The following is a 20,504-nucleotide window of genomic DNA, read 5'->3' as shown; positions in this document are numbered from 1 at the left end:
TTATGAATTTAGTTAGTGGATAATCTGAATCTGAATTTAGTTAGTGGACAATCTGAATCTGAATTTGTTGTTTAGGTTGTTGATTTTTAGGGATAAAAATACAAAATGTCTGAGAATTTTGGTTCAGGGACAGGGTCTTCGCTTCTTAGTATTCCTAGACCTACACCTGCTGTTTCTAGGAGGAAAAATGCAACTAGAAATAGAAGTGATATAGGATGGAAACATGGGATTGATGTTCAAGGCAATGGTAAAAAAGTGAAGTGTAATTATTGCTCAAAGACTATAAGCGGAGGGATTTATAGATTCAAGCATCATCTTGCCGGTACTAAAGAGGATTCAGAGCCTTGTGGTTCAATACCTGAAGAAGTGAAGGCTGTGATGTTGAAAGTCTGTGTGGAGGCTAAAGAAGCATCATTGAAGAAGAGAAGATTCGGTGATGATGAGGATTTAAATGTGTGATCCAAAGTACTTGTTGTAACTTGTAATTGTAGTATTATGTTAATTTATTATGTATTTTGATGTTGAAATTGTTAGGTTTGAATGTCTATATCTGAGTAAATATATATATTATACATGATATATATATTTTTTTATAAAAAATGTATAACAGGTAAACTCGTACAAGTCTACGAGTCGAGTCTAGATCGGCTCCACGAATTTACCTAGACTCGCGAGTTTGACTACCTTGCGTTAAGTCTTTCGATCGTTTCACCTCCTTCCTCCTTGTTAACGAGGAACACGTCCTTAACCGCCTCGGTTCTTCATGTCCTCAAATCCTAAGTGCTTGCGTGACTCGGTGATAGAAGAGGAGTGAATCGCTGTGGGGAGGCGAAGAAGGCCTCACGGTGAGAGAGAGAGATTTGTGTATGTGATTGTTGGAGGTGGGTAGGTTAATATGAGAGAAAAAATGAAGGTTTTTATAGGTTTTAATTAGGTTTACCTAATCAATTTTAATTTTTTTTATTTTGAATTTAAAAAATTTGAAATTAATTTATTATTAATATGAATTAATGTAGTTTTATTTAGTTTTTGGCTGATAACCTTTTGGTTCATATATTTTTCCTTATTTAATTCATACATTTTTGGATTGTTTTTGAATGATTTAATTGTTTTTGTTATTGTTATAATTTCTTGATCTGTTTTTCTCGTAATGGAAAAATGAACTAGACGAGGAATATTCATATATATATATATATATATATGAAAATCATCCTTAATTTTAATTGTTTATTTCTAGTAATTTGGTTTATTTAAGATTCACATTTTTTTATTTATTTAAATTAATTTTATGTCATCAAATTATATATATTTATAATTTACGAGTTAGGTTTACATTTCGTAAATTTTGATTCTATATTAACACTTTGAGTTAAGGTAAAAACTACAATTTTATTATATCTGTCTATCTATTTATAATACCAAAAAATCTAATATTCATTATCCTATAGAAATTTAATAGCTTAATGGATTAAAAGAAAAGTGTTAAGCACAGTAAATTTTGTAATTTGTAATCATTAATTAGTCATTATTAATATTTTTAATAATGTGAGATTATATCTAATGGTATAAAATTGCTTACTTTTTTTTTACTGATCAAGTGCCGGTTAGATTTTAATAAAATTGCTGCCACATAGACTTTCTCGCATTAAAAATTAAAATTACTAAATTTTTGTATGTTACATGGTATTTTGAACAATTTGAAATATGTTATATCCGAGAACAATTTACATAAATTAAAAGAAGAAAAAATTATTAAGAAAAAATAACTTAAGGCAATATGATAATTTTACTTTCAATTAATTTAGTTAAATCGTTTTGAAACAAAGTTATGCGTGGTTGATTTTTTTTCTTCCTCTCTGGTCCTTGTTCAAGATTTCTCATAAACATGGGTGCCTTGGTGGTATAAATTTTTTATATTTTATATAGTGATTAGAAACAAAATACTTACGATGATTGTTTTTAGATCTATTTATTTTAGAAGCCATTACAATTTTATTTAATTTTTTATTTTAATTTCTAAATCAATTAAGTATTATAATTTAAAATTTTTGTGATCAAGAAAAAGTTTTTTTTTAATATTTACTTACAATTATTATTTTATCACCATAAAATAAAGTGTAAATCCTAAAGTTTTTTTCTTTTTGTATATTTACTTACAATTATTATTTTACCACCATAGAATAAAGTATAAATCCTAACTGAAAATGAAGTTATTGTCTTTCTTAAAATAAGTAAAATCACTAGTTTCAAATAATTAAATGAAAGGGGAGCTGTAGGAAAATAATTTTAATGCAAAAATACTAAATGCACGTTAAAAATTAGTTATTATATATATTTAACTAAATAATTAAATTATTCATAGTAGAATAATTAAATCTACTCTAATGGAATAATCAAACTTTTTACATTAGAATAATAAGTTTTTTTTTATGAAATATTATATATGTATTTTTATACGGTGTATTTCTATACTGATTTTTATGTACCGAACCATAGTTGTTCGTAATATAATATAGGAAACATTTCAGGTACTCCATTGTACTTTATTGGAGTTTCAGTTCTCCAGTGTTTTTCAGCATTCAGATTTATTATTAAATATTTGAATGGTTTAGATCCTAGGTAAGATGGGTATGGTGAATATTAAGATAGGAGGGTGTATGTTGGACTTTTCACCGGCTAGAACGTTGCGGAGTAAGATTATGTGAAAATACCCATTGTGGGTAAGCCAAGCTAATGTGATAATGGGCCCAGCAGGCATTATGTTGGCATCCAAAATTCGAGTTTTTAAAATAGAAAAAATGTTCTCCCTCGTTATTAGTGCATCTTTCATCAATAATAATAATAATAATAATAATGAGTGTTGTATTATTAAATAATCTTGTTTCAGTTTTATTTATTTATTTATTACAAATTGACACATCTAAAAATAATATATTTAGATATTAATTATATTTAAATTATTATTTTTTAAAATATATTTATATTTGAAACTCTAAAGTGATATTTGTTTTGAAAAAAAAAAAGATTACGTGACTTCTTGAATTCGTAAAAAGAAAAAAAAGAAAAGCACTAATTGAAATTAAAGAAGAAAATAAGGGAATAAATAACGGATATGAAGGAGAGATCAAATAATGCAATGTGAAATTTTTTTTAGTTTCTAGATTTGGGCCTACCCGAAAGAATCCAATGGAAACCCAATCTAACACTAACACACTTCACACAACGTAAGCATTAATAGATTCATCAAAAACAAATGTAAGTACTAATAACGTATCTTCTTCCTCGCCCAAATTGCACAATGAACATCTTCCTCGCCAGAAGCTAACCATCAAACGCGTAGAGGTATCTAGTTTGTACTTTAACATTTGTGTTTTGATATTTTTTCTTATCTTGGACTAAATCCTTTAATGCTATCGGAACCCAACAACCTAATCGCCCCAAACCCAGATTCTCTTTCTGCTCCTGACTTAAAACATGGTTCTTCAGGCCACTAGAATGCCGTCGTCCATGGCCGCCTTGCTTCGTTGCGCCGTTCTCACCCCTTCCCATCTCCTCCACTTCGCACGCTCATCGCTACGACTTCTTGTTAGTTCAAATGTTTTCTCTACTCTGCAACTTACATCCAAAGTTTCCTCCGCTCCCACTCTCCATAAAGATCCCTCTATCGTGTTATTAATGTATGATGTGCTGCATGTGTTGCACTAGTATGGAACAAGCCATACAGCTACAATGGGGTCTCTCCTTCAATTTGCTTTCCTTCTTGACTGCACTTGTTATCCTAAATTCCATGGAGTTCATACTTGCCTTCTCTCCGTCTATATGCATGCTTGAGACGGCTGTAAATAATACAGAACTATCTCCATTTATGGGATGAAGATTGATGATCTTCTATTCCACTATGTACCCGCCCTCCCCTCTCCATGTGTGTTCGGTTGACTGTTCATATGGATAGAAACTATAAATCTATAATAGTGTATGTTTCAAGCCGCTCGACTTTCATCTTTGAATAATAAGCCAGCTGTTGAGCAATTTTTTTCCAATCGCGAAGCTGTCCAATTATGTCTTTTCGACGGTATCTTAGGGTACGTTGGTCATTCCAACCATCACTCCACGACAAATGACATCCGCGCTACTTGTTCGTACGTGGTGTACTGGTCTTCCAGTGTTGTAGTTGTACACTGGCTCACCAGAAACGCTTCCATTAATATAACCCATAAACTAAACTTATTTTTATCTCTTTCCCTCCAAAACTCAACTCCTAACGGAACAACTTAGAAACTGTTTTATTAATAAATAAATGCATGTGTATATTGTGGGCGAGGTGCTCTGTATTTATGGCTGGAAAAATATTTGTCAACCCCTTTGTTTTTCTGGGTTTTTACACTTTTACTACATAGTTTTGACTTTTGACTTTTGCGGGTTTGGGCCTCTTGATATATAATACATATGGAACCATGCATGATGTCAATCAAAGTCTTGTTTAAGTTACCGTATTTTGTGATGCAATCCACACTCCCACTAAGTTGCTGGTATTTTAATTGTGAATATATAATTTTACCTGTTATTATTATTAATAATATCTTCACAGTAGTATTTATTTATCTCCTATACCAAGTTACTATCCAATAGACCAATACCATGACTAAGTAATATATAATGCATGAATTTTTGGCATTCTGTTGTTTAGTTTTTTTCTGCGGCAGTTAGTTAGTTGGTTGGTCAGAAGATGGAAAATATTTTCGGTCCCTCCTTTACCTGGATAACCAACCCAAGTGTGCGTTTCTGTTTTTCTGCAAAATTATAGTACTTTCAAGTCTCTGGATAACCAACCCAAGTGTGTGTTGCTGTTTTTCTGCAAAATTATAGTACCTTCAAGTCTATATTAATTGAATTGGAGAATCAATAAAACACACTTCAATTTACTTCATTGACATTTTTTTTGTTGTTGCTCATAGTATTCTCCAACCCGACAGGCTAAAGAATAATCCGTCGCGGATCTAAGTTCTATTTAAGGGCCTGCCGCTGGCCAATGGGTTGTTATATGCACAAGGCGGGATTCAAATCCCCGACACCTGCTTAAGCGAACTAGTGAGCTGATTACTCGACAAACCCAAGTTGTTTTATTTCATTAACATTTTATTTATGTATTTATAATTTGGTGTTCTTGTTTTTGAAAATCCTGTGGGATAAGTCCATGTTCTAAGATTAAAAAAGAAAAGGATATCAACCCTTTGCATCATTATGGAATGGCCATGAAGGAATCTACCTTAGGGGTACTTCCAGGAAACACACGTCGCAATAATATGTCTATGTGCTCCTTTTGTTTGTTGCTTAGCCTTCACGTATCTTTAGAGTTTCACATTTACTCACAACTTGGTATGCTATAAAACGTTATTATATACATGATAAGAATTTTTCTAACTAAGTTGTTTGGTTCTGTTTCAACCTTACACTGCTTCAATAATTTTGTAGTAGTGTTACATAACATAGGACTTAAAAGTGTACTAGGGAGATGGGCCGTGAGAACGGTTACAAACGTGATGATGAGACAAGTTCATCAGAGAACCAAAAAGAAACAGTTCCATACTTCAAGCTGTTCTCGTTTGCAGATTCCACTGACATCTTGTTGATGATTGTTGGGACCATTGCCGCCATTGGAAATGGTATGGGAAGGCCTCTCATGGCATTAATCTTTGGCCAAATGGCAAACGTCTTCGCTGATAACCTGTACAGTGAAGATATTGTCAACCAAGTTTCTAAGGTAAAATCCAGGAAACTAATATTCAGCTTAATGTGTATGTAATTGTGAAGAACCAAAATAATATTTAGTTATGCTGACCAAAATTGCAGATCAGTCTGAAATTTGTGTACTTGGCAATAGGCATAGGTGTTGCAGCATTCCTTCGTAAGTACCCCATAATTAGGTCACTGATTTTTGTTAACTCAATACAGTTATATATGAGTTATTCAGCAATGAAGATCATTGTTTCATGCTGCAGAGGTGGTATGTTGGGTGGTGACAGGGGAAAGACAAGCTGCAAGAATAAGGGGTTTGTACTTAAAGACTATTCTAAGACAAGATATTGCTTTCTTTGATAAAGAGACAAACACTGGTGAGGTCATAGGTAGAATGTCAGGTGACACAGTCCTTATTCAAGATGCCATGGGTGAGAAGGTAATAATACTAATAATACTACTATATCTATATCTTTTTATGTATCATATGCTGCTGCAACATTCATATACTAAAAGGCTTGCTTGCATAAACAGGTTGGGAAATTTGTGCAGTTAATTGCAACATTTGTTGGAGGGTATGTGATATCATTTGTCAGAGGGTGGCTTCTAACTCTTGTCTTGTTGTCTGCTCTTCCAATTCTCGCTATAGCTGGCGCAGCTTTGGCCATCACCATAGAAAAGATGGCAACCATAGGTCAAAATGCTTATGCAAAAGCAGCACATGTAGTTGAACAGACAATAGGTTCTATAAGAACAGTATGTTATCAAAGCCTAAATAAATATCTTTGAAATTTATTGTTAGCTTCAGAGTCTTATATCAGGTTCTGCCATGATATTGATTATTTCCTTTTTAACATATATTTCAAGGTTGCATCCTTCACTGGGGAAAAGCAAGCAGTATCTAGTTATGAAAAACGTCTTGAAGATGCATACAAATCAGGAGTTAGCGAAGGCATAGCAGCTGGAATGGGTTTTGGTGTTGTTACCTGTGTCATTTTTTGCGGTTATGCTTTGGCTGTATGGTATGGTTCAAAGATGATAATGGAAAAAGGATATAATGGGGGTATGGTGGTCAATGTCATGGTTGCTGCATTAAGTGCTTCCATGTAAGTATATAGATACCTTTGGAATAAAACTAAATGCATTCTATTTGCTTGCCTAATTCTGTGTATGTATATGTTAGGTCTCTTGGGGAAGCAAGTCCTTGCTTAAGTGCTTTTGCTTCGGGTAAAGCAGCAGCCTATAAAATGTTTCAAACAATTGAGAGAAAGCCTGAGATTGATGCTTATGATCCTACTGGAAAAACATTGGAAGATATTCATGGCGATATAGAATTGAGGGATGTCTATTTCAGTTATCCGGCCAGACCCGAGGAGCTGATATTCAACGGATTCTCTCTGCATATTCCAAGTGGCACAACTGCGGCTTTAGTAGGACAAAGTGGAAGTGGGAAGTCCACAGTTATCAGTTTGATAGAAAGATTCTATGATCCACAGGCAGGTGAAGTTCTTATTGATGGCATTAACATTAGAGAATTTCAGGTTAGATGGATAAGAGGAAAAGTTGGCCTTGTCAGCCAGGAGCCAGTGTTGTTTGCATCTAGCATCAAGGATAACATTGCTTATGGAAAGGAGGGAGCAACAATTGAAGAGATTAAAGTTGCCACTGAACTTGCAAATGCTGCTAATTTCATTGATAAACTGCCAAAGGTTCTACAATATAAAAGGAATTTTTGGATTCATAATCTTTGTAACTCGTTAAGTAAACTTATTTAAATGCTTTATAACCTTGTGATGTGTATATAGGGATTGGAAACAATGGTTGGTGAGCATGGAACACAACTATCTGGTGGACAGAAGCAACGCATTGCCATTGCAAGAGCTATCCTAAAAGATCCAAGGATTTTGCTTCTAGATGAAGCCACAAGTGCACTTGATGCAGAATCTGAAAGAATAGTTCAAGAGGCCCTAGACAGGATCATGATCAACAGAACTACTGTTATTGTAGCTCATCGCCTAAGCACCGTGAGGAATGCAGACATGATTGCTGTAATTCATAGAGGGAAAATGGTTGAAAAAGGTACAGAGCATGCAAAGATAAGACATGGATTCTCTCATCATGATAAAATTTTGTTTTATGTATATTTGTAACTGACTTCATGTTTATCAATCAGGAACACATGTTGAATTAGTCAAGGACCCCGAAGGAGCTTACTCTCAGCTAATACGTTTGCAAGAGGTAAGAGAGGAGGATTCATTAAAGAATGCAGACAATCAAAACAAGTCTGAACTCTCAAAAAGTAAAAGGTGGTCATTTCAAAGATCAGAATCATCTATTGGTAGCAGTAGCCGCCACTCGACTTCCTTCGGCATACCTACAGGAGCTAATATCCTTGATCCTAAAGTTGAAACTCCAAGAGAAGAGGATGTACCATCACAAGAGGTTCCACTATGGTGGCTTTTTTCCCTTAACAAACCAGAGATTCCAGTGCTTCTTATGGGATCTATAGCTGCCACAGCAAATGGTGCTATATGGCCAGTGTTTGGTTTGTTGCTTTCTAGTGCCATCAAAACATTTTATGAACCATTCAATGAGTTAAAAAAGGACTCAAGGTTTTGGGCACTAATGTTTGTGACCCTTGGACTTGCATCTTTAATTGCTCTTATAGCAAGAGGATACTTTTTCTCTGTGGCTGGCCATAAGCTAATCCAGCGCATTAGGTTGCTATGTTTTGAGAAGGTGATCAACATGGAGGTTTCATGGTTTGATGAGGCTGATCATTCGAGTGGCACAATCGGTTCAAGGCTCTCGACGGATGCTACATCTGTTCGTGCCCTTGTTGGGGATGCATTAGGACTACTAGTTCAAAATATTGCAACAGCATGTACAGGCTTGATCATTGCTTTCATTGCAAGCTGGCAATTGGCGTTGATCATTGTTGTCATAGCCCCTCTTGTTGGATTGAATGGATATGTTCAAATGAAGTTCTTGAAAGGCTTCAGTTCAGATGCAAAGGTGAGACTTTTTCCATCTCAATACTTGGCTATGAAAGTACTTCATGGTTTATTAGACTCAGCGAAAAATCCTATGATAATATGCATATTTTTATGCAGCGGATGTATGAGGAAGCGAGCCAGGTTGCTAACGATGCAGTTGGAAGCATAAGAACAGTGGCATCTTTCTGCGCTGAAGAGAAAGTTATGGAATTCTATAAGAAGAAATGTGAAGGTCCAAGGAAAACAGGAATAAGGCAAGGCTTGATCAGTGGAATAGGATTCGGGGTTTCATTTTTTCTTCTCTATTGTGTCTATGCAACCTGTTTCTATGCTGGAGCTAGATTTGTGAAGGATGGCAAGGCATCATTCTCAGATGTTTTAAGGGTACTTAGTACTAACTCTTTTTAGCACTTGCACCTGAATTTTCAATATTTCTTCACTAAAAGCTTCCTTCTTTGGATTTGTCTTAGGTTTTCTTTGCTTTAACTATGGCAGCTAACGCAATTTCCCAATCAAGCTCACTTGCACCTGATTCTAGCAAAGCCAAGTCAGCTGCTGCTTCCATATTTGGACTTCTTGATATGAAGTCAAAGATAGATCCAAGTGATGAGTCTGGGACAACACTGGATAATGTAAATGGTGAAATTAAGTTTCGCCATGTAGGCTTTAAGTATCCATCTAGACCGGATATACAGATTTTTCGAGACCTAAGTTTGACCATCCATTCTGGCAAAGTAAATTAAGCACTCTTCTTTCAAGCTCCATTTCATGTTATCAAACTGATGAAGATGCATGTTATCAAATTAACCATTTCAATCCAATTTTCCAGACAGTGGCCCTTGTTGGTGAGAGTGGAAGCGGGAAATCCACAGTGATTGCTTTGTTACAAAGATTCTATGATCCGGATTTTGGTCAAATCACACTTGATGGGATAGAAATTCAGAAATTGCAGCTCAAGTGGTTGAGGCAGCAGATAGGGCTTGTAGGTCAAGAGCCAGTATTATTGAATGACACCATTCGTGCCAACATTGCATATGGTAAAGGAGGCAATGCAACTGAAGCAGAAATCATACAAGTAGCAGAACTGGCCAATGCTCATGGCTTTATTAGTGCCTTACAACAGGTAAAAACAACACTCAACTCCTTGGTATTTGTGTTTTTCAGTTGAGTTATGGTTTTTGGATTTGGTGTAATAGGGTTATGATACTGTGGTGGGAGAGAGGGGAATACAGTTATCTGGTGGGCAGAAGCAACGTGTAGCCATTGCACGTGCTATAATAAAGAGTCCAAAGATATTGCTACTTGATGAGGCCACAAGTGCATTGGATGCAGAGTCGGAGAGAGCTGTTCAAGATGCATTAGACAAAGTGATTGTGAATAGAAGCACTGTGGTTGTGGCACATCGTCTATCCACAATTAAAAATGCAGATGTCATTGCTGTAGTTAAAGATGGAGTTATTGTGGAAAAAGGAAGGCATGAGACCCTCATTAGCATGGAGGATGGTTTTTATGCTTCCTTGGTCCAACTTCATTATAGTGCGTCAACAGCATGACAATAACTTTGTTATGATGCTAGGCAATTCATTATCCTTGCTTATCTTTTCCAATTTCCAAGATGAAAATTGGTACATAGTGTGACTAATGTAATAGTTGTGTTGAATTCTTAGTAAAGAATTGGAAATAAATCATGCAATCAGCATTAGGTAACGTTTGGAAGAAAGACAAAGACTGAGAGACTAAGACTGAAATAAATTTCAGTATTGTGTTTGATGTAAGGTGGAAGACAGAGATTGAAATAAAAATGAAGTTCTAATTTAATTTGCACAAAAGGTAAAGTTGGAATTAATTAATTGAAATTAAGATATTTTAGGTATAAAATGTTATTAAAATTCCAATCTCTGTCTCCAAAAATTTCAATCATCAGTGTCTCTACTTTTTGAAGGTACTGAAATACTAAAATTTTGGAGACAGACCAAAATTTTAGTAACGGTTTCTAGACCAACAAATATATTGAGTCTTAGACTCCGTCTCAATACTTCAAAACAAACGCTACCTTAATATTTTAGAGACAACAAAAAAAGTTTTTAATATCCTACAAAAAGGTTAGTATTAAGAAAATTTCACGTTACGCACATACACATACACATACATGTATTAACTGTTGCAAGTATGAGGAGTGTATGAAGTTAGTTCCACATCAAAGAAAGCAAGAAAGAATGAGAAGTTTAAAGACTCATTAACTTACTATCTTAAAGTTTTGAATTGGATATGGTGTCTTCTCGTCTTATGTTATCTCACTTGATTCCTCTCCGAAATTTCCCCAGTAGTCGAGAGCTCCCTACGGCGGCCCAACAGTAATATCATAAGTGATTTTTCTACACACAATACTTAAAATGGACTATTTGTATCCAAAATGCATTTTATCTTATTAGTAGCCTTAAATATATGTCGGAACCAAAACTTTGTTTTTGGTCTAGTCAGGCAATTAGGCATCCAGATCCCAGATATCTCAATTTCAAATTTAGGATACAAAATTTAGAGGATAAATCTGCCTATTTTCTAATAGAGTGACATGCATGAACAAGAACTAGCTAGATCATGAGCCATAACCAAAACGCATAAGCTAAAAGAAGCCAGGAAGAAATAGTTTGATTTGTCCATACTGCCCTTTCATCAAAGATCACAAACTTCAGGTCTATATTATCTTCATAAAAAATATATATACAAAATGAAATAAAGATGCTTCACTGTTGTGTTTTAGCAAAAGTAAAGGATGTATTGCAAATTGCTTCCGATGTTAAATATCAAAACCAACGCCTTCTGGCCCAGATTCAACCACAAGTGCAATCGAGTTTGCATACTTTCGAAACTGCAACAATCAATGCATTATAGTTAGCTATTTCTCATTCATTATTACACCACCACTAAATTTTCAATCTCATCAGTGCTAAGAGTAAGGATTTAAGCTCTTAGAAAATTGGACTTCTGTAGTAGGTATAAGTATAACAAAGATAGCTCAAATCATGAATCTTAATTTTCATTTCCTTGTGATTAAGGAGGCATTATGGATGCACTGTAAAGCTATTCAAGGCAACAAGGAAACTAGAACAGACACAAATAGTAAAAGTAAACAATTGACCATGTACCTCTTCGATTATCTCTTCAGACTTGTGACCTAACAGTTCCACTTTAGCAGCTCCAGATTCCTTTACTGACTTTATTTTACCATTTGTAGCATCCACCTATCAATTGCAGAAGAAATAACAAAAATTCACTCTTTTGTCACAAATTACTTCTTTATTATGAAACTCAGAAATTGTACCTCTTCTAACACGGCCTCAACATTTCTCCGTCTTGTTTCAATATCACGTTTCTTATATTCCACATCGGATGTTGTACCATTTAGGTATTTTGTTGATTTTTCCCGCATAATAATGCACTCTTTCTCTACCTGCCTTTTCGTTTCTTCCATCTGCAAAACTAAGGAAGGGAAACAAGCAGAGAAGTTGCATGGTTTTATACTGAAAAAGCATTACAAAATAATCTAGCATATAGTTATGCCGCATTTCAGTAACAGATGCCATTGAAAAGTTTGAAGAGAAAAATACAGCATTGGGTGAAAATAATTTAGGTCATTTGTGAACAGCTTTCAGCAATGTCTTCTGTAAAAATAGCAATATAAATTGGAAAAGGAAATGCGAGCATTGCCTGCCCAAGAATGTACCTTTACTTTGTTTTTCAGCCAATTTGGACTCGAGGGACTTCTCCAATACTTGTTCATCGCTAAGTTTAGCTTTCAAAGCTTTAAGCTCCTTTTCAACCGATTTAGCAGAATTTACCTATATGAAGAGCTACTGATATCAAAAAGGAGGTTTTGCACAATAGTAATCATTGAAGGAAGTTATATATATATATACATATATATATAACAAAAGAAGCAGCTTTTCTCTCCATGGACCATGTTAATGTGGAGAATTCATATTATATTTTCAATCACTAAGACAGAATGAAAGCAGAACTCCAATGGCAAAAGTATATTGATACCTGTTCCTTTATAGCCAGCATTTGCTTGTGGTGCTTTGACATTTTCTTGCCAACCTAATAAAAGAAGTTAAAAAGATAAATTGATTTCATAGAGTATGACACTGAGGAGGAGGAGGAGGAGGAGGAGGAGGAGGAGGAGGAGGAGGAGGGGGAGGTGTCAGGAAAGACAACATATAGGCATCTTGGTTTCATAGAGTGGAAAAACACAATTCATAATAGTAAAACAGAAAACTTATTTTGGAAAGTGAAGTCTGCTGCTCTACTGTCTAAAATGATTTCTTTCAAGCTAGGCAGCAGTATCCTAACTCCGAACTCTTAACAGAAAACAACAATCAGGAATTAGAAATACTATGGTGGCCACCTAAGCTTTTTCATAGTATAAGAAGAAGAAAACAAGATAAGAAAATGTCTATACTAGATTACTTTACTGCTGCCTAAAATACAGATGAGGGGGAAAAAAAAAAGACCTGCCCTGGAACAATATACCTTTGAATAAACTTCAAGGAGAGAAGTCTTCTCATGGAAAGTTTGCATTGCCAACCTTTCAGCTTTCATTGCCTCTTCTCGAGCTAATTTCTTCTCTTCTAAAGCCCTCTTTAGCAAAAATTAGAGAAGATAAACTACATTAGTGAATAGGCAGAGAAAATATCTTAAGTCTCTACACAACAATAAAGAAACATATAACAATTAGTCAGTTATGCAAACAGAACATGTTAACTTGCATCATTAACAAAACAGAACAGAACAGTTTAGTTCAAACCTCACATAACAAAACACAATTTACATAAATATAAAAAAGTAACAAACAAATAATGATTAAAAAGAAGTAGCTTATTTCATGGCAATTTTCATCACGCGGACACCTAAAAAATAGAAAGCATTAGTATCTGATCATACTTAAATTACTAAGAAGACAGTAAAGTAGTCTTATAATCTCCAGTTTAATGTTCACAAAAGCAGGCTTGAAGGGAGAAAAGTAGACAACATATTGGTTGCAAAGAACATAAAAGCAATTAACTTAGGTGATGCCTATAAAAGAACAATGAAGTGAACATCATCAACAAAGTTAATTTGCAATCGATGCTAATTATTGATACGAAACAGATAGAACTTGTACCTGAATTTTGTCAGGTGATTGGGCAATTTTTGAACGTAGATTCTCATTTTCTTGAGCATTTTGTGACAGTGTAAATTCAGCATTAGAAATCTGCATTAAGAAATGGAGAATAAGCCCATGATAAGGTTAACCATTCATTGCTGATTGTTATAATTAGCTTGTAATGTATTCAGAAGTTGCATTATCTATTGAAAGGAAATAAATTTTTACTCCTCTATAGATGTTCTGCCCATATACCATCCAAAATCACCAAGAATAAGCCAATGAGGCATAAGATTTGATAACTCACAATGATAAGCTTCTATAGACCAAAGCTACAGATGATATGATAAGGGACAATAAACTCACCTTCGCATCCATTTCTTCTGCCTGGTCCTTTGACTTCTTTAAAGTAGTCCTCAGTGACACCTGATTTTTATTAAGGGTCATGATAGTGTTACGAAGTTCCGCAACCTTTGCATCAACCTCCTGAACAACAGCCATCTCTTTTTCCCTAGCTTCATTTAAGTTGGAAATCTCTGATTTCACCTGCAACCAGAAACGGTCAAGAAAGGCTAATACTCAAGTAAATTCAATAATGATTATGTGATCCATCCACAAATAAACCTGAGGAATCTCATTCTCCTCCAAATTTATTCGCTGCTCCTCCAGAGCGCTGACTTCGTCTCCAATTTTTGATATCTCAACCAATTTCCCTTCCCTACAATTTTTTAATTGAAGAAAAGAAAATGAGAATTGAAAACAAGCAACAAGTATGACAACTAGGCAGTTACGCCAACACCACATATTAATTTCCCTACAGTGTCTATGAACTATGAAGAAACCATCTCTAAAAGTATATGAGAGACATATATGAATGCAATCGCTTGGATTATTGTGCTAAGAAATGCTTATCAGTTTCTCCTAACTTTCTATAAAAAGGGCAAAGAAGTATCCACCTATAGAGAACAAAATTGACAATAGCGCCGATGAAAAACTCGGTGCGCTGAGTGTCCGGCAAAAGGAGATCAGCGAACGTGAACGTGAACTTCCCAGGGCACTCGAGTATGGCCAGCACCTCCTTAATCCTGTAGTGCAGTTTTATAGCGCGGATGGACTCCATGTGAAGTTCAGGATCATCGAAATTCGACACCGCTTCAAAATCAAGCTGCTCATTCTCTTCCCTGTTGACAGAGACACCAACTCGCAAATTCGAGAACACAAAACGGAAATAAGAATGGTGCATCGTAACTAACTTTTTTGAGTAACAGAATTCAGGTAAACGCAAGAAAACTAACTCGTAACAGAATCAAAAACGAAGAAAGAGTAACTAATTAGTACTCAAGAAAGTCGAGGTGGAGGAGGAGGCGAGTATAGAGTTCGAAGATCAAGTCAGGGTTTGGGTGGATGAAGTCTTGCTCAATCATGTTGGCAATCTGCAATTGCGCTAAGGTTGTGATTATCTCTGGTCTTGAAAGCCTTGGGTACTCGAACTTCGACGTCGCCATTGTCGTTGTCTTCTTCTTCCCCAGAAGCAAAATCGGCAGACTGAGAATGCCGGACGGTGATGATAATAAAAGGGGAAAAAACTAAAATAGAAATTAATACCTAGTTGCACTGGAAATTAAAATAGCGATAACTTTTCCCGCCATTTACTTGTCTTGGATTTGGGCTGCCTGGTGGTAGAAGTCCAATGTTGAGTCCAATAGAGGCTACTAATATACAACATTGTTCGCGTATATGTTAGGCCCAATACGGATTATGCCAGTGTCTAAGTGAGTTGAAACTAAGCCCATCATCTCTTCAAAAAGAAAAAATTAAGCCCGTCATGGACACTGCTCGTATCGAACATAAGCCGGCGCCAATGAGCCTTAGCTCAAGTGGTATGTGCTCCTCTTTCTTACTAAGAGTCTTATGTTCAAGTCTCATGTAATACAAACTTGATCAAAAAAAAAATATCATGTGTGAGAGTGTGTAACCTAAAATTAAGGTTGTCCAATCTATCGACAAAAAAAAAAAAAAACATAAGCTGGCTGCAGCTGAGGCTTAGCTCAACTGATTAAACCATATGCCTTTTAATATGCTGCACTTGGGTTCAAATCTTGGTGAGATTTGATGAGTACCACCAAGTATTGAATATAAACCTTTAAATGTTGTGTGAATGAATATGTAGTGTGGATGTGTTGTGATATCTAGAATTATCTACTCTCAGCTTTTTTAAGTGCTATTGAATTGTTAAAAAAAATTCAACAAAAAAATATTTTTTTTATTTTTTAGTATGTTTGACAATTTTTTAAAAGTAAAACTAAAATTATTAGCAAAAATAAAAAAAAATATTTTTTTAAGAAGTTATAATTTATATTTTTTAAAAGATTTTTTATTTAAAAAAGTATTTTAACATAATAAATAAACAAAAAATTTTTTCATATTGATATTTCTAAACATAATTGATAAATCAAAAGACATTTTATCCGAGATGTCCAAATAACAAATTACTTTTACATTTTAAAAAAATCTTTTAAAAAAATCACTCAAAAAACATTTTTTTCGAAAGCTCAAGCAAACAAACCCTTCATCCAATACCGATGGAGAAGGAATTAAAAGCTGGACCGTTTGTGCTGCTTACTTGATTTAAAATTCATTTCACCGAAAGGTTAGGTCAGATAGGTTATTATATAACAGACAAACTGAAAATAACTATTTTAGAAAAATTTCTTGAGAAAATAATGTAAACGATAATCACGCTGCACCCAATTGTATATGATAACTTCTTTATTTTTAAGACGTGTTTTATGGTAACAGTCCCCAAAAAGGAAAAGGAAAAAAAAAAAACCTTCTTTGAAAGTAAACGGCTATCATAATTTAAATTTTAACAAGAGCCAAATCCTATTCATGCTCAATTTTCTATTCCACAAATAAAAAATGTACATGGTTAAGTTGGATGTGATTGTGATGCCTTATTGCCTTTTAGGCATCCACAATGGAAGTGTTAGGCATGAAAGATATATACAACAGATAACTAGAGGCTATGGCTATATGATAAGGAACAAGATCTCTAACTCATCACAACACAAAAATCAAATTACAAGTCCTCATCACTTTCGTCACTGTAGGAAACAAGGGCATTTAATGATTGTGCTGGCTCTGAAGACTTAGGCTTATCATTTTCAGTAGTAGTTTCAGCTTTAGAAACATCAGCATTTGCTCCATCTATCTTGGCCTTTTTAGCTTGGGGTTCACTATCATCATTCTCGAGAGTGGTTTCTGCTTTTGAAACTTCTTCAGCATTTTTTTCATCCGCCTTGGCCTTTTTAGCTTGGGGCTTGACTTTTATAATCATGCTTAATGGACGCGAGGACGGATTCTTCTTTACTCCAGCAGACTTTTCTTCCTGCAAGAGAAAAGAGGTTATTCGATAACCATGAAAATAACAAAGTTCTGACATTCAATTGTCACAAAAGTCATCAAGCAATGATCTATTAATCAAATCCAGAGTAAATGAGTATTTTTATAATGCCTCAGTGCAGAAAGCTGCATAATCATCCATGAAGAACCTTATTAGATGCTAATTTCATAGGTTGAGGCATTATGTATTCAATAAGCCATATAATGTGCATATCAAATGACAACTTGTGTTTCTTAAATGCACAGTTATCATTTTAAAATCCCATGCATTGCTTTCATTGATCAACAAATTAGGCATCCCTTCAGAGATTGACCCTTGCAGCACTACAACTTATGGCTTCTATTTACTTCGTAGTTGAATAAACACAGTTAAATGTGCAGATGTCAATAATATGATAATATAAGCAGTCTATAATACCGCCACAAAATAAGACAGTCTTCATTTGGGAAACCACCATGAATGATTTCGTATAAACTTTGAAATCATGGAAAATAGAACTAGGGATAGGAAAATGCTGATGGTGGGCATTAAGTAAGGATGTTATTCGAGAACTCAGCAAATCAGTAGTAACATTAATTTAACTTTGGAAGCAACGCACAAAAAATTCAAGCACCAACCTGAACCATAGGTAAAGGGGCTCTTTCCTTAATTTCATGCACAAAATTGGATTGTGCTGCCACCGCTGCCTGAAATTAAAATACAAGAACAATATTTATAAAATAAATATTGACTAAATAATAGACTCGTATTATTAAATTCAGTTCACCAATTATGTTATTTTCAAGTGAATATTCCCTGAGACGTACAAGAAAAATGTGTATACTACTTCTTAAAGAAAAGTAAAAAGACAAGAGATAAGATGACCAACCTGAAAGTTACGTAATTCTTCAGCTTCTGCGTCTGCTACTTTCCGTTCATATTCCCTCCTAGTCTGAAAGTTGAAGATAAAATGAACAAAGTTTACTTAAGAAAAGAAGAAGCATTTTCATAGTTTCATAAACTTTGTGCAACAATGTGTTCAGGCATTTCTTAACCTCTACATAATGTTGAGGACATCAAATTGTTTCTGAACAATCTAAAATAGCTATTTGTACATCCCTTGGAGCAATGTGCTTATGTACATATCAAAATCAAATCAGATAAATTTTCCCAAATGAAACTTCCAGGCTCTAGTCATGAAAAGCTCTCGAAGAATGATGCTGTAAAAACAAAATCAGAAACTCACTGTTTCATAGTTATCAAGAAACTCAGTCTCATCTTCATCTAAAGCTTTAGGTGGTCCTGTAATTATTAAAGACAGGTCAAAATCGAATCTGGAACGGAAACTAAAGCCACATGCACACAAGAGAAAGGCATAAAACAATTAGCACAACCTAAACCTGTCTAAGAGGGCCAATCAATAATCAAGCTCAAGTGTTCACTTAAACTCATGAAACTTAGGTAAACTCTAGTAAATTTCAATTAAACTTGGTATGAGACCTAAGCTTGTATGAGTAAACTCACTCAAAAGGGTGATAAGCTTGAACATAATGCACGGATTTATTAACAGGTTGACAATCAGTATTACTACACACTATCACATTCAATTCTTCCAAGTAAGAAACGAGTTACATATTCAATGCTTGTTGAACACTCACTGTGCTTAAACCTTTCATTAAACTCCGCATCCTTCTTATCTTTATTCTCCTTTAGAATCTGCCAAGGAAATATTTTGAAATTGAGTGGAACCGGGAAAATATTGAAAATTGAGAAAATTGGGAAGTTTTGAGAATTTAGCAATAACGAGCGAACCTCGTAGAGAGGTCTATCCCTCTGAGCAGTTCCATCTTCGACTCGTTCTCCCCTTGTTCGTTTAGCCTCCACCAGCTGTTCCAATGCAAAATTAAGAAGTAATTTTGAAACCCTGCCCTAATTCATGGCGGTAAAAAGAATATTGAAGAGCTTGTGCAAGGGAAAGGTAGATATTTTACTTGGTCCTCGGAGACGAAGTTCATAATCCTGAGAGGGCGATCGGAGTCGTCTTCAGCCATGGTGGTTTTGCGATCTGCAAAGGTCTCAGAATTCAGAATAACGAACAGAGTTTACTGATTTTGCGATTTGGATTTCTGTTTCAGGTTCTGAAAGCTTTTGGGCCCTTGTGTTATTGTAACATTTGAATCCAATCCAAAAAACAATTTTGCAAGTTTATGATGTGGGTAAGTTGGACTTCGGAGTTTCTGGAGCTAATATTCAGAGAGGAAACACCCAACTCAATTTTTGTCTATTTTTTACAAAAGATAACGCGATTTTGGTTTAAAAAAAAAACATTAAATTTTAAATTCTAAATCTTAATAAATGACACTTCCATATTCAATTTTTTTATTTTTAGATAATACGATTTTTTTATTAAAAAATTCGTTAAATAATAATAAAAATTAGTTTTGTGGGAATTTATTTATATTTTGTGGGGTTTTAAAATTCCACGAATTATTAATAAGTTTGTATTTTAAAAATTTCTTTACCAATAGTGATTAAATGAAAAAAAAAATTATTGATAAAAATGATGCTGCAAAAAAATAGTTATTATAGTAAAAATATTTTTTAAAGAAAAAAATAACATCGAATAAGAAATGAAAGAAGAGAAATTTAATGTTGATAATATTGGTATTGGTGATGATGACAGTAGAAGAGATAATAATGATGATAAAGTATGGTGACATAGTAAAAATAATAGAAGTAAGAGTGATAATAATGACGACGAATAAGATAGTGGTAGTAATGGTAGTAATTGGTTATATTGAAAAAAATTTTGTGGGGAGTTTAAAACTCCCCACAAAATACAAATAAAATTCTCACAAAATTAATTTCTGTTATTGTTTAATAATTTTTTTTAACAGAGAGATCATGTTGTCCCAAAATAAAAAAAGTTGAGGATCAAAGTTTCCGTTTTTTTTACAGGGATCGTGTTGTCTTTTGTGAAATTTTAGTTATCTTTTTTTAGTTCCCAAATTTTGTAAATGTGACTCATATTAGTCTTTGAGACAATTTCTGACACAAAAACGTTAATAAAACACTAACATGGACAATCAAATGTTATGCTAGAACTTGTAAAACGATGCCATTTTGTTGGATCCTTTAAATTTTGAATTTTCACTTTAGAGGATAAAATATGATCTCTCGCCCCTTAATGAATGGTTTCTCTCTCATATATACGTCAGTATTCCGTTGACATTTGTGTATCAAAAAT

General features: G+C 34.3%; 3 protein-coding genes across 3 annotated transcripts; 1 reads left to right on the top strand and 2 right to left on the bottom strand.

The window, feature by feature from the left end:
- Nucleotides 1-5,629: 5,629 nt before the first annotated feature.
- Nucleotides 5,630-10,320, top strand: LOC130936195 (ABC transporter B family member 21-like). Its single transcript, XM_057866232.1, has 12 exons — nucleotides 5,630-5,761; nucleotides 5,851-5,905; nucleotides 6,000-6,175; nucleotides 6,271-6,492; nucleotides 6,604-6,842; nucleotides 6,920-7,445; nucleotides 7,542-7,815; nucleotides 7,910-8,751; nucleotides 8,862-9,116; nucleotides 9,203-9,466; nucleotides 9,562-9,855; nucleotides 9,929-10,320. Exons 1-12 carry the CDS (start codon nucleotides 5,630-5,632, stop codon nucleotides 10,283-10,285), a joined length of 3,636 nt encoding a protein of 1,211 aa, XP_057722215.1. The 3' UTR covers nucleotides 10,286-10,320.
- Nucleotides 10,321-11,375: 1,055 nt separating this feature from the next.
- On the bottom strand, nucleotides 11,376-15,438 carry LOC130936341 (kinetochore protein NUF2 homolog). Its single transcript, XM_057866397.1, has 11 exons — nucleotides 15,214-15,438; nucleotides 14,832-15,056; nucleotides 14,500-14,593; nucleotides 14,242-14,421; nucleotides 13,894-13,983; nucleotides 13,263-13,370; nucleotides 12,777-12,830; nucleotides 12,457-12,571; nucleotides 12,055-12,212; nucleotides 11,879-11,974; nucleotides 11,376-11,601 (listed from the first exon to the last, which is right to left on the bottom strand). Exons 1-11 carry the CDS (start codon nucleotides 15,378-15,380, stop codon nucleotides 11,530-11,532), a joined length of 1,359 nt encoding a protein of 452 aa, XP_057722380.1. The 5' UTR covers nucleotides 15,381-15,438; the 3' UTR covers nucleotides 11,376-11,529.
- Nucleotides 15,439-16,731: 1,293 nt separating this feature from the next.
- Nucleotides 16,732-19,497, bottom strand: LOC130935680 (uncharacterized). Its single transcript, XM_057865541.1, has 7 exons — nucleotides 19,249-19,497; nucleotides 19,070-19,144; nucleotides 18,916-18,973; nucleotides 18,504-18,559; nucleotides 18,147-18,209; nucleotides 17,896-17,964; nucleotides 16,732-17,263 (listed from the first exon to the last, which is right to left on the bottom strand). Exons 1-7 carry the CDS (start codon nucleotides 19,306-19,308, stop codon nucleotides 16,955-16,957), a joined length of 690 nt encoding a protein of 229 aa, XP_057721524.1. The 5' UTR covers nucleotides 19,309-19,497; the 3' UTR covers nucleotides 16,732-16,954.
- Nucleotides 19,498-20,504: the final 1,007 nt, after the last annotated feature.

Source organism: Arachis stenosperma, chromosome 6 (assembly GCF_014773155.1).
Source record: "Arachis stenosperma cultivar V10309 chromosome 6, arast.V10309.gnm1.PFL2, whole genome shotgun sequence".
Classification (NCBI taxonomy): Eukaryota; Viridiplantae; Streptophyta; class Magnoliopsida; order Fabales; family Fabaceae; genus Arachis; species Arachis stenosperma.
This window is presented reverse-complemented; position numbering and strand designations above follow the sequence as displayed.

What these genes read in the sequence shown, in the direction of transcription:
- LOC130936341 (XM_057866397.1), bottom strand. Translation starts at nt 15,380, where the DNA reads ATGGCGACGTCGAAGTTCGAGTACCCAAGGCTTTCAAGACCAGAGATA. An exon ending in CAGAAGAAATGGATGCGAAG is followed by an intron (nt 13,984 to 14,241) that starts GTGAGTTTATTG and finishes TTCTTAATGCAG; the next exon opens with ATTTCTAATGCTGAATTTAC. An exon ending in GGCTGAAAAACAAAGTAAAG is followed by an intron (nt 12,213 to 12,456) that starts GTACATTCTTGG and finishes TCCCTTCCTTAG; the next exon opens with TTTTGCAGATGGAAGAAACG.
- LOC130935680 (XM_057865541.1), bottom strand. Translation starts at nt 19,308, where the DNA reads ATGGCTGAAGACGACTCCGATCGCCCTCTCAGGATTATGAACTTCGTC. An exon ending in TAATGAAAGGTTTAAGCACA is followed by an intron (nt 18,560 to 18,915) that starts GTGAGTGTTCAA and finishes TAATAATTACAG; the next exon opens with GACCACCTAAAGCTTTAGAT. An exon ending in CCCCTTTACCTATGGTTCAG is followed by an intron (nt 17,264 to 17,895) that starts GTTGGTGCTTGA and finishes TTTCTCTTGCAG; the next exon opens with GAAGAAAAGTCTGCTGGAGT.
- LOC130936195 (XM_057866232.1), top strand. Translation starts at nt 5,630, where the DNA reads ATGATTGTTGGGACCATTGCCGCCATTGGAAATGGTATGGGAAGGCCT. An exon ending in AAGATGCCATGGGTGAGAAG is followed by an intron (nt 6,176 to 6,270) that starts GTAATAATACTA and finishes TTGCATAAACAG; the next exon opens with GTTGGGAAATTTGTGCAGTT. An exon ending in CATTCTCAGATGTTTTAAGG is followed by an intron (nt 9,117 to 9,202) that starts GTACTTAGTACT and finishes GATTTGTCTTAG; the next exon opens with GTTTTCTTTGCTTTAACTAT.